Genomic DNA, 14249 nt, shown 5'->3' with positions numbered 1-14249 from the left:
TCTGTGTTGGGTGTGAGCCACCCGGGGTGCTGGGGCCCAGCAGCCCCTCACTAGGCCTGTGCTGTGTGAGCCCATGGTGCCTGGCTCACTGTGCTTTTGCCCTCCATTTCTGGTTCTTTGGATGAGTTTGGAAGCTGAGCTTTGCCAGTCAGCACTGGTTTCTACTGTGTTTCTGCTTCCATTGTCTTTGTTTCCAGTTGCCTTTATTGAGAAGGTAACCAGAAATGATTTCTCAGGGCTTTTAGCTGCGTGCCCGGGATACCTAGTCTGGGCTTCGGGAACATCTGGCCAGGACACTTGGCACACGTAGGTGTCATCAGCTGAGTGGGAGATCCCTTACCCCCAGAATTGTCACCAAAATCTGTTTGACCTTAGAACTTAGATTCTGCCTGGACCTGTGTCTCCCAGGTTTACGTATAAGAACAGAACTCTCCATTCAGACCATGTTTAAAGTTCTTCCAACACGGATTCTCACTGGCACCCTCAGATAATAGCTGAGTCTTCCTACAGGACAGAAGCATTTCTATAGTGGCCCTGTGATCTCTGTCTGACTGTGGCCCTGAAGCAGACTCATGCTTTAGACTTGTCTGACTGTTGGTCTGGGAGAGAGCCCCGTGTAGCACTTCATTTATCCTTTATGCCTAGTACATGGCGATGGCACTGTGGATAGTAGGACTAGCCATGGAGCATCTGGCGCTCAAATGGTGGCTCCTGGGGACCCCAGAAATTGACAGGCTTTATCTGCAGCAGACTTAAAAGGCAGTCTGCAGTTGGGCTACACTGAGAAGGCTCAAAAGGCAAGTTCCTATGTGGCAGAATGGTGGCTCAGGGCGCTTCTCAGGGAAAAGGAGGAACTTTATAGGGTGGCTGATGTTTGCTGTGGGCTCCTTTGACTTACGAAAGAAACATAGTGCTCTCTCTCGTGGAGAGAATCGAGGATCTGCCTGTAGCAGGATTTTGTTGGTACCAGCTATCAGAATCGGTGACCTACTGGTTAGTCACAGCAATTTTGATGTATAATATCCTTGACCAAGTTTTGTTTGCTTTGTAACTATGACTTTTTTTGTTATTGTATTATAAAATACATTTTAAGATCAGTGGCATTAAATACTTCCATAATGTCACATTTATCACTACCTATTCATCTTCAAACCTCTTAACATCCGGTGGAACTGAAACTATGCTCATTGAATGAAAGCTCTCCCTCTCCCTTTCCTGCAGCACCTGGCAACCTCCATTCTTTCTGTCTCAGTGACTGTGACGAAGTACCTCATAGAAGTGGAATGATACTACATTTGTCCCTTTGCAGTTGCTTTACAGAAATACCTTTGTTCACAAATGCTTGTTTGCAAACATTTTGGTTCTCAAAAGCATTTGGCAAAATTTTGCTTTCACTGGCAAACTCTGCATTGGGTGACAAATATGACCACAGCCATCTTCCCCACATAAATGCAAACACAGCCATCTTCCCCCAAATCGTAAAACAAATTCAGTTTGTGAACCAAGGTATCACTGCATTTCAGTTACAGCTTACATCAGAATTCCTTTATTTTAAGGGTAATATTCTATTGCATGTATCTGCCACATTTTGTTTATCTATTATTCATCTGACCATGGGTATTTTAGTACTCCCCACATTTTGGCAACTGAGAATAATGCTATTATGAACATGGGTGTACAAATACCACTTTGGGTTCTGTTTTTAATTCTTTTGGGTATGTACCCAAAAGTGGATTATTAGATCATGTGGTAATTATTTTTAATTTTTTAGGAAGCCACCAAACTTTTTTTCCATAGTGGCTGAACAATTTTATGTTCCCATTAACTCTGCATATAACTTTCATATCCTTGCCAAAATTTGCTATAGTCTATTATTGTAAACCCAAATATTGACTTCAGTCATCCAAGTATTGTTTTCTTCACAACCCAAAAAGTTATATTGGTAATCCCTTTGAGACATTATTGGAATCCCAGTAAGTTAATTCCAATCTACCACCACCAATGCAAACAATGGCGAGAGTAAAAACACCGAGACATGTTCCAAGGGCAGCCAAGGAGTCCTAAATCCAATCCCCATAAGGCCATGCGGACAAAGGCTTTGATCCTAGGCCTCTCGCAGAATTTATTATCTTGTGAAGAAGTGGGGTGGCTCAGGGATGAGTGACAGTGAGGATGGTGGGAATTATGTGAGTAATTTGAGCTGGCAGGCCAGGCGCAAGATTGGCATCTCTGTAAATTCCAGAGATAAAGATATGCTAGCAGTGGAATTGTTTTGGGGGAGCTATGGCTTTGGTTTCTGACATGGAAACTCCTGTGCTCTGGGGAGTCATAGCCTCTCATCTTGAGGCTCCTTCCCAGTTGACATTCCCAGAGCTATTTGCTCTAACATCTCTCGTGCTCAATCCTGTTCATACCTGTATTGTACTGGAGAACACTATGAGAGGAAACAGGACTGTCTGTTGGCTATAGAGATTGCATAATAGCACCTCAGCAACGCTTAGAGCCAATTGAAGAGAGAAGAAAATACTCTAGCCAGCTTTTTACATATCAGTATAAAGAAATGAGTCTCCAGATAAAGTCACAGTACTTGTTTTGGATTCAAAGAGTCACTGGAGTCATCTCCCACAGTCTATATTCTTTCTCTCATAACCATCCTACTGGGTGTCATCCCATCATAGTTATGATTTGCACTTCTCTAACAATTGTTGAGCATCTTTTTGTGTGCTGATTGGTCATTTGTAGATCTCCCTTGAAGAAATGTCTGTTCAAGTCCTCTGCCCATTTTTGAGTTTGGTTATTTCTTTTGTTGTTGAATTTTAGATCTTCTCTCTTTCTGTTTCTGGATATTAATCTCATTATATTTATTTAATTTATTTATTTATTTTGGAAATATTTCTCCCATTCTTTGGTTCACTTTTGCTTGGTAACATTGTCTTATTTTATCTTTTTGAAACAGTTTCACTACGAAGTTCAGGCTGGTCTCCACCTCACATTATAGTCCAGGCTGGCCTTGAACTTACCGTGATCCTCCCGTTTCAGCCTCCGGAGTGCTGGGATTATAGGCATGTGCCACTATGCCCAGCTAATATTGTTTTTGATGGAACAAAGTTAAAATTTTCATGAAGTCTAATTTGTCTATTTTTTTTCTTTTGTTGCTTTTGCTTTTGGTGTTATAACTAAGAAATCACCGATAAATAAAGTGCCATGAAGATTCTGCCCTATGCTTTATTCTTAGAGCTTTATATGTTTAGTCTGTGGTTTAAGTCTTTGGTCCATTTTGAGTTAATTTTTGTAGATGGTATTAGGTAAGGATTAACTTCTTTCTTTTGTATGTGGATATTCAATTTTCCCTGCCCCATTTGTGGAAAAGACTTTCCTGTTGCTCTTTTTTTTTTTTTTAATTTTATTTAAGGAGAAAAGAAAAAAAAAAGCAGGGAAAGGGTACAAGTTATACAGATTTACAGAAAAAAAATGAACAGTAGGAAATCACTAGTTAATGGATTACATATTGTCATCTTAGAAATAATTGTTCAAGTCACAAAATTAAAGCTTGTAAAGTGGACATTCCATCAATGATACTGCAAACAGTTCTGTTCATTGATCCAATAAAACTCTGTGATATCATTTTCTATCTTATACACTTAAATATACATGCAGTTATATAGTTTAGAGTACTTTCTTTTCCTCTCTTTTGTACCATGACTATTACACATTTTGGGTTTCATTGCTCCCACGGTTCTTATTACTTTTTTGGAAGAGAGTAAAACCAAATGTGACATAACAGAACAGAATCGGTCAAGTCAAAAGGGTGGACATAATAGATAATGTAAAAACATAATACAGGTGATCAACAATGGTTACCATAATGTCTCCCGCTATCTCTAATAGAATTGCCTATATCATTAGTTATAATACAATTGAACAAAACAGTAAAGAATAAAACCGACAAAACCAAAACATTGGAGACATTGTAGGTCTTCAAAAGTAGATAAAAGTCAACAAGAATGGGCGTCATAATGAATCTCATTATCTTCACAGCTGATGCCTAAACTTTCGAACCTGATACTATCCAGCAAAACAGAATAGGGGAACATCAGTTAAAAACCAGATGGTGAGAGTAATACAGGGCTTTAAATCAAGGTAATGAAAAGTCAAAATGGGTTACTATAATATATCCTGCTATTTTTTTCCTTTAATTAAAAGGATAAAGATAAAAAAGTAAATAATGGAGTGGAGATTGAGATAAAAGAGGGCATAACAACGAAACAGCGCAGATCAAAACATAACCATTTAAGCAGAATAGTGTTTCACCACCAGATAATCCTAACCTAAAAGTAGTTACCATATTGTTTCTTTCTTTGAAATCCTTGAGTACAACTTCGTATACTGTAGCATTAAGTATATCAAAACAATGTAAAACCATTCAAGAGAATGACAGCATTACAGAGTATTTAGAATCGACTAACAGAAAATGAACAATGGTTTCTGTATAATCTCCTTGTCTTTAAAAGGTTTTTGCTTATACTATCGTACATAATAAAATCCAATAAGATACAGCCTATTTAGACCATTGGAGACAGAAGGACAAAAGCTAGATGAGACTTCAAAACAAGGTGATACTAAATCAGTATTACCTATTAAGATGTCATTTTCTCCAAAATAGCTGTTCCTATCATCTAATCTTCTCTGCCTCATTTCTGTTAAGCTCTTTTTCTGTCAGTAGCTGTCAGTTTGTCTTCTTCATTTTGTTCTCTGCTCCATTTGTTGTGGCCTCCCCGCCACTATTTCTGGGTTCTTTGTATTTTTCTTTTTTTAGAATATCCTGCAATACTTTCTGTAGAGTTGAATTGGTGGTTGCAAATTCCCCCAGTTCCTCTTTATCCTGGAAGCACCTTGTTTTTCCATCAATTTCCAGGGACAGTTGTGCAGGATATCTCAATCTTGGCTGGAGATTATTATCTTTCAATGCTTGAATTATTTCCCCCCACGCTCTTCGTGATTTGATGGTTTGTGCAGAGAAATCTGCTGTAATTCTGATGGGTGTTCCCTTGTAAGTGGTCTGTTTCTTGTCTCTTACAGCTTTTAATATTCTGTTCTTGTATTGAATTTCTGGAATTTTTATTATTATATGCCTGGGTGTTGCTCTGTTTGGGTTGTAGGTAGCTGGGGTCCTGTATGCCTCATACATCTGAGTATCTTTACCTTTTGCTAAATTAGGAAAATTCTCCTGGATTATTTCTGTGAGTAGCTTTTGTAGTTCACTTGTTTGCATCCCTACTTCTTCTTTTATGTTCTTAATCCTTAAGTTATGGATCCTCTTATCATCTTCTTGTCTTTGTATTATTGCTGTTTGTTTCTTTGTTACTTTTAAGAAGTTTTTCATTTCATTCTCCCATATTACAAGTCTGCCCTCCAGTTCAGGTAGTCTGTCCTTAGTTTCTTTCAAGCTGTTATGCCAGTCTTCGATAGACTTCTTAGTATCTTGGTAGTCCCTTTGAACCTGCTTCACGTATTCTATGCTTTCTCTGTTTTCTCCATCAAACAATTCTCCCCTTTTTTTCTGTTCTTCCATTCCATCACCTGTTTTTTCTTGGGTGGTGCTTAGCATTTCTCTAACTATTCTGCATACTTCTAGCTTCAGGTCATTGATAACTTCATTCCTGAATTGGTCTATGAGGCTCTCTATATGGTGCCTTATGTGTATTGGTGCGGTGTCTGCTATTGCCTGTTTCTCAGAATTGGGGGCCGAGGAGACTTTCTTGTTGCTGCCTCTTCCCATGCTGCCTCTTCTTCTCTGTTCCTTATATATGCAAGCTTATATAAGAGGCCCAGCTTCTCTCCCAGTCAGCCACAGCCTGATCGAATTGCGCCAGTTAGGTGTTCCCGCTCACCGCTGCGCACCAGGGAGTTACGGACCAGGCAGCCTACGCGTCTCCCCTCCCGGCCACCGTCAGGCTCTGGGATCTGGGTTGGGACAGTCTACCAGGTCTGCCGGCAGCGTCACGCAGGCCAGGCACTTTTCACCAATCCCGCCCGAGAGGGGGATGTGTGGCTGGAGTCGCCACCGCGCCCTGCTCCCGCAGGACTGCTCGGGCCCAGAAAGTCCTCTGCTGGAGTCAAACTGTGGTAGAGTGTCAGTTTCTCTCACTCACCTCACCATAAGTCAGTGCACGCCTCCCTGCCGTTCGCAGATTGCCGTTCTCAGAGCTTCGGCACGTCTCTCCCCTTGCCGAGCCGCTGTAGAGGCAGCCAGCCGCTGCGCGGCGGGAAACCCAAATCGCGGCTTACAATGGCGCGGTTCCAGCCTCCACACCGAGTCTTTTCTGTTCCTGTTTTAGCACCAGGACTGCATTCCAAGTTGGCTTCTCTCAGCCCAGTTCGTTCCTGAGTCAGCAGAGCATATCTCCACCTGCTGTCTCCTTAGTCCGCACCATTCCTGGCTTCTGAGCCGAGTCTTTCAGAGAGCCGCCGGTAGTTGCTGTTATCTGTCCGCCATGTTCTCCCGGAAGAGTCAAATGGCAACTTAATTGTGTGTACTGAGCAATTGGCTAGATCTTACATCTTTGACATCCTCCATAATATATTAAAAGATCACTGTGTGTCTTTCCGGTCTGTAAGAGTCCTTCCATGAAGCCTGTAGGCCGTAGAAGTCTCAGTAAGCAGTCTAGCCGGGACAGAAATTCTCAGCACTCTCCTGTTGCTCTTGAATGACCCTGGTACCCTGGTCAGCAGTTACTGCCTACACATGTGAAGGCTTATTTCCATGTTTCTATTGTATTCCATTAATTTACATGTCTGTTTATTTTTTTTTTTTTTGCCAAGTATCATATTGTTTTGTTGTTGTAGCTTTGTAATCAAGAAGTATGAGTTCTTCAGTTTTGTTCTTTTTAAAGATTGTTTTGGCTATTGGGGGGTTCCTTGAAATTCCATTTGAATTTTAGAGTGGGTTTTTCTATTTCTACAAAACATACCATTGGGATTTTGATAGAGACTGAAATAAATCTACAGATTATACTGGGTGGCACTGACATCATAATCTTTCAGTCTTTCAATCCATAAACAGAATTTTCCATTTACTTATATCTTCTTTAATTTTAGCAATTTTTTATAGTTTTCATTATATAAATCTTTCATGTTTTTGGTAATTTCTAAGTATTTGATTCTTTTTGATGCTATTTTAAATGGAATTATTTTTATAAATTTCTTTTCAGGTTGGTCTTAAAATGTAGAAATGCAACTGGTTTTGGATGTGTTGAATTTGTGTTCTACTTTACTGAGCTCATGTATTCTAATGGTTTTGTGTGGAATATTTAAGGCTTTCTATATGTAAGATCATATTATATATGAACAGAGGTGATTTTACTTTTCCAACTTGGATGCATTTTATTTCTTTTTCCTACTTGACTGCTCTGGCGAGAACTTCTGGTACTGTTTTGAGTAGAAATGATGAAAGTGAGCATCCTTGTCTTATTCCTGATCTGAGAGAAAATTTTTTAGTCTTTCACCATTGAAAGTGTGGTTTCCTATGTGGTTTTTATTGAGGTAGGTTCTTTCTATTCTCAGTTTGTTGAATTTTGCAAAAATGTTATTGTAAACATTTCTTTTTTACTATCAGGTGTTTAAATTACTTTTTAGGAAATCAATTCTTTAGCTACTTTTAAAAAGAACTGCAGACAGGTAACACTCAGCTTTCCTGTTTTCCTCCTATGTTTAGGGAAACTACATTTCTCTGAACTCAGTTTTCTGTCTGATTGGGCTTTCATGGCCAGATTTCTGGGTTATATATCAATATTTTTTTTTGCCTTTTGCTCCCCATAACGTACTACCTGCTTTGTTTTGGTATAGTTACTCCACAGGGAGTAAAAATCAACTTTGGAAAAAAAAAGTGCAGCATTCAAAATCTTCAGAGGTTCTTATTTTGGCCAGCATACATGAAACTTTCTGGAAGTTAAAGAGATAAAGTACCTTTCTAGTAGACCAGCCTGGGATTTTAATGACATTGAAGTTGTGTTTGAATAAATGATCCACGGGTAGGACTTGGAAGCAATTTCATTAGTACCAGTTTTCCAGTCTTAGTTTTCTCTAGAAAAGAATCCCTTATTCTGAACAACATGAAACAGTCAGAAGAGCATAAACAGGCAACCAAACAGAAACTTCCAGAGATGCTTACCACCCTGCCTCACCCTTGTGAACTTGGCCTTCTCAAGTCCTAGAAGGGTCATTCTATGAAACGAATGACTATTGGTGATGAATTTGTTGGCCTTGATGTGACTGGGGGTGGAGGGAAGAATAGTTAAGAATAATTGTCGAGCTGTGGGTTTCCTCCTTCACTTTTCTTGTCCCCTCAGAAATGGAAGCTCTTTCATTTCTTTCCCTTACTTTACCCTAGTAGCTATTTGTCTCCATTTCCTACAGACTAGAAATATAAATTCTAGACATGTACCCAGTTTAACAAAATCCTACCACAATAAAGTAGTTTAGCTGTCCTTAGAGTTTGTTATAATGGGATTTTATTTGTATTGAGGTGGCTGGGGAGAAAAATAAAATTGTTATAAGGAGGAATGTAATACAGCAGCCAGGGAGGAAGCAGATGGCTTGCTCTTACTCCCCTACTTGGAAAATGTATCACTTATTTCTTTTGCTTTCAGTTGGGTCTCAGGATTATATTCTTTCCTGCAAAAAGGGGTTTTAGATTTTTTTTTTCTATTTAAAATTCATGACAGAGATGGAAGAATACAAGGTGTTAATTATCTTTTGTTGGCTTTAAAATGAATTCAGATAATCCAAAAGCTTGCTTTGGGAGAGGCCAGCATCTTTTAGGGCCCAGAATGAAAAAGAGACAACCATGTTCCCGAGGGAGGGTGAGGCAGAGATGTCTGCAAGACACCAGGCACTCTCAGACACTGCTGTGCTCATGTCTTTATTGTGGAGTTGGGCCTGGCGGTGGAAGTGTGGTTTCAAGCTTGCTGACTCCCCTGCACGAAGTGGAGCAAACTCAGTAAAACATTAACAACTTGTAAAATCGCTCGGGACCTTGATTTGTTCCTGGAAGAGCTGATGGTCCAAGTCAAGAATGAAGGGAACTCACTGTCCTCTGAAAACTTGCACAGAAATGATGCTCGGGGAAAGATGCTGATTTTAGCAATAGGAGGAACCTGAGGAACAGGGAGGAAGCGAGAGTTTGGTTTGAGAAGAAATTAATGATGTGACTCCTCAAGGACTCACCTTGTGGCCAGGCAGCTGTGCTGCAGGGTGATTCCTTCCCTCTTGAGTAACATTTTGCTTTAAAGTGTCAGGAAAAGGAGTTGCGGACCCAGGCTGAGTGGGGATGGGATGCTCTTGTGGGGTGTACAGAACTGGAGGATGATGCTTGTTCTGCCTTTGCTCACACTGCCAAAAAATCACTGGGTCAGGACGGCATGCATCTGAGATATGCAGTGCCAGGGCGTCATCAACATTCTTAGATCAGAATGGGCTTTAATGTGCTTTCTTTCCCTACAGATGTGGAAATAATTATCATTGGCCCTGGGTAGCTAAGCCAATGATCTGAGGTCATGACTGACCTGTTCTCTTCTTCTGTGAATTCCTGATCCAGTGATCTTTGAAAAAATAATATCACACTTTTTTTGGCACATGGGACTAAAAAGAAGGACATCACAGTAGCGAAAGACATGGCAGACTTACCTGAACACTGGGGCGTTCCAACATACTTGGTGATGTCCATTCTCTGGGCCGTGTCCGAGGATGACTCCCTCCAGCTCAACGTACCACACATTTTTGCCCTTTGTGGGGCCTCCAGTTTGTTCAGGCCTAGGGCTTTGCATAGCCTTGTGTTCCCAGATTTTACTTTCTTTTCTTCTATCTCACTCTTTAGCTTCTTGTTTTCTTGCTGCAGGTGGACCATCACATTGTGGAGGTGGCTGTGAAGTGGGGAAGGACAGGTTGGTGTTTGGTCTTCGAGGTCTGCTTGATTGCCTGCTGGAAAGAACTGATAAAGGTGTCAGAGGAAAGAGGGCGGGATGCTCAGTTCCTTTTGGAGCTGGGTTCTGATACTGCATGGAAATGTCCCGACATACATTGTCAGTTCTGAGCCTGGGGTCGTAGCTGTTAGATGGGACAATCAAGCCTGACTTGACTGTTGGAGTGCACAGAAGGATCCAGTTTGACAAATGAAAGAAGTTTGAAGAGTCAGAAGGCGAAGAACAATTCTGAGCATGGGTCCTTGGGTTCTCGGGTCCTTCCTAGGAAAGCCTCACTTAGGTGTTAACACTAAAGCCTGAGTTCCCAAGTTCTCTCTGCCTCCCTTTGCTGAAGAGCAGGGAGCATAGAGGATCCTGTTGAGAACTTGAGAAAATTTCCTTTTTTTTTTTTTTTTTTGTGGTTCCTGGGGATTGAGCCCAGAGCCTCGTGCTTGCTAAGCAAGCCCAGCCCTTTTATTTTTTATTTTGGTACAGGGTTTCACTAAGTTGCCCAGGCTGGTCTTGAACTCGTGCTTCTCTCTCACACAAGTTCCAGAGTAGCTCATTATTTCCATTCTAAAGATGAAGAAATAGAGGCTTCAGTGTAGGTGAGGGGAAAGGTAATTTAACCAATTCCCATGGCTCAATAAATGGCAGCTATTATCAGTAGTCACATTTCTCCAAACTAATGTTGACAGCAGAAGAGTGACAGCGGGCTTAGAAACAGGACTTCCGGAGTGGAATGCTGGCCCTGCCACGAACTAGCTGTGGGAGCAGGGGAGAGTTACCTACCACCCAGTCCCTATCTGCAAATGGTGTCTGTATCCGCAGACAGCCCCTGACTGGCCGTGGTTCGGGGTCACAGGGGTGGGGAAGTGATCCACATTCAGTGGAAAGAGTGCTTTGGAGTTTTCCCCTGACCAGTGATACGGAGTAGGATCGTCTTTCCTGGTGGTGAGCAGTGGCTGTGAGCCCCGGCACCCACTCGGCCACAGGAACACGAAGGGAAACAACTGCTGCTCTGCAGGGCACTGTGTTGCTAAGCTGTCATGTCTGGTAGGTGAGGCATACTAATATATTTCCAATTTAATATTTTCTGGGGAGTATCCCAGAATGCACCATCTTGAGTCACATCTGTATGTTGAACTAATAAGGTCTTCGATCAATGTAGGTAAAGCCCTTATAACATCTGCTAAACAATAAATGAGTTGGGCTCTTACCATTCTCATTAAAGTATAGTGGCTGAGTATGGTGGTGCATGGCTTTGGTCTCAGCACTCTGGGAGGCCGAGGCAGGGGACCGCAAATTAGAGCACAGCCTAGACAACTTAGTGAATTAACATATCTAATTAATATAAAAAGTGATTTAGCTAATTATAAGATACTAAAAACAGGGCTGGGGATGTAGCTCAGTGTGAAGGTCCTAGATTCAATCTCTGGTACCGAAAACAAAATAAAACAAAAACACAGGAAATAAGATTTCTTTTAAATAGGATCAAGCAAAACTCAAAAAATGAGTTCTTTGTGAAAAGGAACTTTCTGAAACTTGGCATAATATAAGAAAAAGCCCGAAATTATCTGGTGCTTCTCAGATTCTGCCAACTTTTAGTTAATCTCCTTTGAAAATGTTCTTTTGTCCAATGGAAAATGTCACATTCCTTTAAGGAGGAAATCAAAGAAATGGATCCCTAACCATTTTCTCTGGGTGTATGCATCATTCTCTTGCTCTTTACAAACCTGGCCAGCTCTGAACATACCTCTTCCCCTGGACTAGAGGTCAGGCACTGGCACTGCCCTCTGTCCCTGGCTGTCTGTCACTCTGTCTGCAGAATGTGTCAGCATTCCTGATGCCTCGAATATTCCTTTCTGCCATCTAGTCTTCTGCATCCTTGACTGGCTTGTTGAGGTGGTGGTGTCCTCCCCTTCCGTTTACCTCACTTAGGATCAAAGCTAGAGATAGAACTTTGCAACAGGGAGCCGCAAATGGCTCCAATTGTGCCAAGACGCTGATGCCTTCAGCCCTTGGAGCAGGATTTGGGGCAGCTGCTCTTTGGTCAACTTTGTCCCAAGCAAGTCTGTCCCACATTCTAAGTGTTCTCTGACAAAAGACCAGGAGAACTGTCCTAGGGTTTGTCATCATCAGTTCCTTTACATCCCAAATCTCCATCTCAGGGATTTATCCTGTTGCAGTTTGTGTCTAGATGTCCCCCACACGAGGCTTTCCTCATGTGGTCATAGGTGGGGCCGTGCACAGGTGGCTGGATGTGGAGTATGTGATGCTAAGAATACAGACTGGATTGGCGTAGTTCTGGGCAGAGTTACTGGTGCCCCACCCTGGGTGTGAGTGCTATTGCCTTAAGGATGGGAAGCCTGGATAAGATATAAGGGACAGGAAGAGGGTCTCTGGTGGCTTGCCTCTGGCTGCTTTGTTGTCTTCTGCTGCCACAAACTATTCCTCCTTTGTGATGGCCCTCTGCCACGCCACCTGTCTTGGTTATTTTTCTCTCATTGCTGAGACAAAATACTTGATGCCCAAAATGATGGGAAGAAAGGTTTATTTAGTTTACAGTTTTTGGAGATTTCAGTTGATACTCAGCTAGGTCCAAGGCAGGATGGCGTGGCTAAGGGGCAACTGTTTATGGCAGCCACAAGTAACACGAGTGAAAGGGTAAAAAAGGGGAAAATCATGCCTTCTTCCCTTCCTCATATTGTATACCAGCTACCTGCCCTGGGTGGGTGCAGCACTCACACCGCCAAGCCCAGCTAGACAATGAACAATCACAAACACTAGATTCAGCCACCGCCGTGACTATATGAGGCTTTGGGGGCCACCCAGACACAAACCCTAATCCACCCTGCTGTGGAGTCAGCTGATTATGGACTGAGATCTCTACAAACTGTAAGCCGAAGCAAACCTTTCCTCCTTTAACACTAGGTGTCGGGTATTTTGTCTCAGCTATGAGGAAAATTAACTAAGACAATTCCTCTACCTCTGTTCTCCAGCTTCCCACACTCCTCCCACACCCCTCTCTCCATGGATCTAGCTTTGACCATGTAGATGAGATTTAGAGAAGGCTGCAGCTGCAGGTACAAAGGACACGGTGTCCGGGGGACCTCCATCGTGGACTGCTCATCTCAGACTCCTCCATGAGAAGACGTTCTTTCTGTGTGCCTTCGCGGGGATCTCTGCTACACTAGCTGCACCTTTCCCTTTCCTGGTACCTGCCCTGCTCTCAGCATTGCCCACTGGGACTCACAGCGGGGAGGAGGCAGGAGCATGGAGATCGGTGTACCCTCTTTGTACTTCTGGGAAGGGAATTTAGGCCTAGTAAGCTCATGTGATGTGCCACTGCCACACAGATGTAGATTCAGGGCTTCAGCATCCATCCATTGATAAGCCCCCTTCCCTGCAGGACCTGACCACATATTGAACGACACTGCCTTGGCTCTTTAGGTCACATGCAGCAGCCAGGAGAGGGTGGGGTGACTTACTCCTTTTCACCAGTCAGCTTAGCGATGTATTTGACCTGCTCACGAAGCTTGTTTCCTAGTTTCTCATTGGCAATCCTGTATAGAATCCACAGAAGAAAAGAGTGACTGGTTCCGCAGACCCCGGTGAGCTAGGAGGGACCCTGGGTATTCTTAGCAGGGCTTCTGCTGGACCCTAGATTCACATGCTTCAGTCACCCTGACCCCAGCTAGAGGCTTCCTAGCCTCTGGACTCTGTACTCAACTGCTGTATAAAACCACTGTGTTCAGGGGATTGAGTTCCAGAGACCCAGGTAAAACTAAATTCCAGGTTGGGAAGAGGAAATTTCACCTCCCAGAAGTGCCCCTTTCATCTCAGTGCTGCTCTGTCCCAAGTCACAACCTTCTGAACCTGCAGGGGGAGCTGGGCCTTTCCCTCTTATTCTGAAGTCTTGGGTTTAGGCTGAGACTGGATCATTTTCCGAGGAGAGCAGATGTGTGTGTGTGTGTGTGTGTGTGTGTGTGTGTGTGTGTGTGTAACTAATCACTGGCACAAGTGCAGTTCCTCGCCCAGCCTGGGCCCGGGAAGTGGACCTCTGACTTACTTTTGCTCCTTTGCCCACTGTTCCATGTTGCACATAATCTGATCGTTGTCTCGGTGGAGTCGATAGGTCTCTTTGGTTACAGACCGTTGGGGCAGGCAGCAGGGCTTTCACATAAGAAGAAACTGAGACAGTCAGGTTGTGGGAACATGGACCTGCCACCTCTCTTCCCAAATTATAGACCTTTTCTCTCTTCATGGGAAAAGGAAATTCTCTGCTGT

At 42.7% G+C, this 14249-nt stretch overlaps 1 protein-coding gene across 6 annotated transcripts in view; it reads right to left on the bottom strand.

Annotated features, from left to right (window-relative positions):
• Positions 1 to 8901: 8901 nt before the first annotated feature.
• The window catches only part of Pmfbp1 (polyamine modulated factor 1 binding protein 1), a 42845-nt gene continuing 37497 nt past the window's right edge, over positions 8902 to 14249 (bottom strand). For all 6 annotated transcript variants that reach the window (XM_063247597.1, XM_063247599.1, XM_063247601.1 and 3 more), the window contains 4 exons: positions 14032 to 14135; positions 13451 to 13525; positions 9685 to 9920; positions 8902 to 9155 (listed from right to left, as the gene is read on the bottom strand). In XM_063247597.1, coding sequence (XP_063103667.1) covers positions 9139 to 9155; positions 9685 to 9920; positions 13451 to 13525; positions 14032 to 14135 — 432 coding nt within the window. In that variant the 3' untranslated portion in view covers positions 8902 to 9138. The remainder of the gene's footprint in view (positions 9156 to 9684; positions 9921 to 13450; positions 13526 to 14031; positions 14136 to 14249) is intronic.

The sequence above is a fragment of the Cavia porcellus genome, unplaced genomic scaffold, assembly GCF_034190915.1.
Source record: "Cavia porcellus strain 051 isolate PalLab524CR breed Dunkin Hartley unplaced genomic scaffold, mCavPor4.1 scaffold_4, whole genome shotgun sequence".
Taxonomy (NCBI): Eukaryota; Metazoa; Chordata; class Mammalia; order Rodentia; family Caviidae; genus Cavia; species Cavia porcellus.
This window is presented reverse-complemented; position numbering and strand designations above follow the sequence as displayed.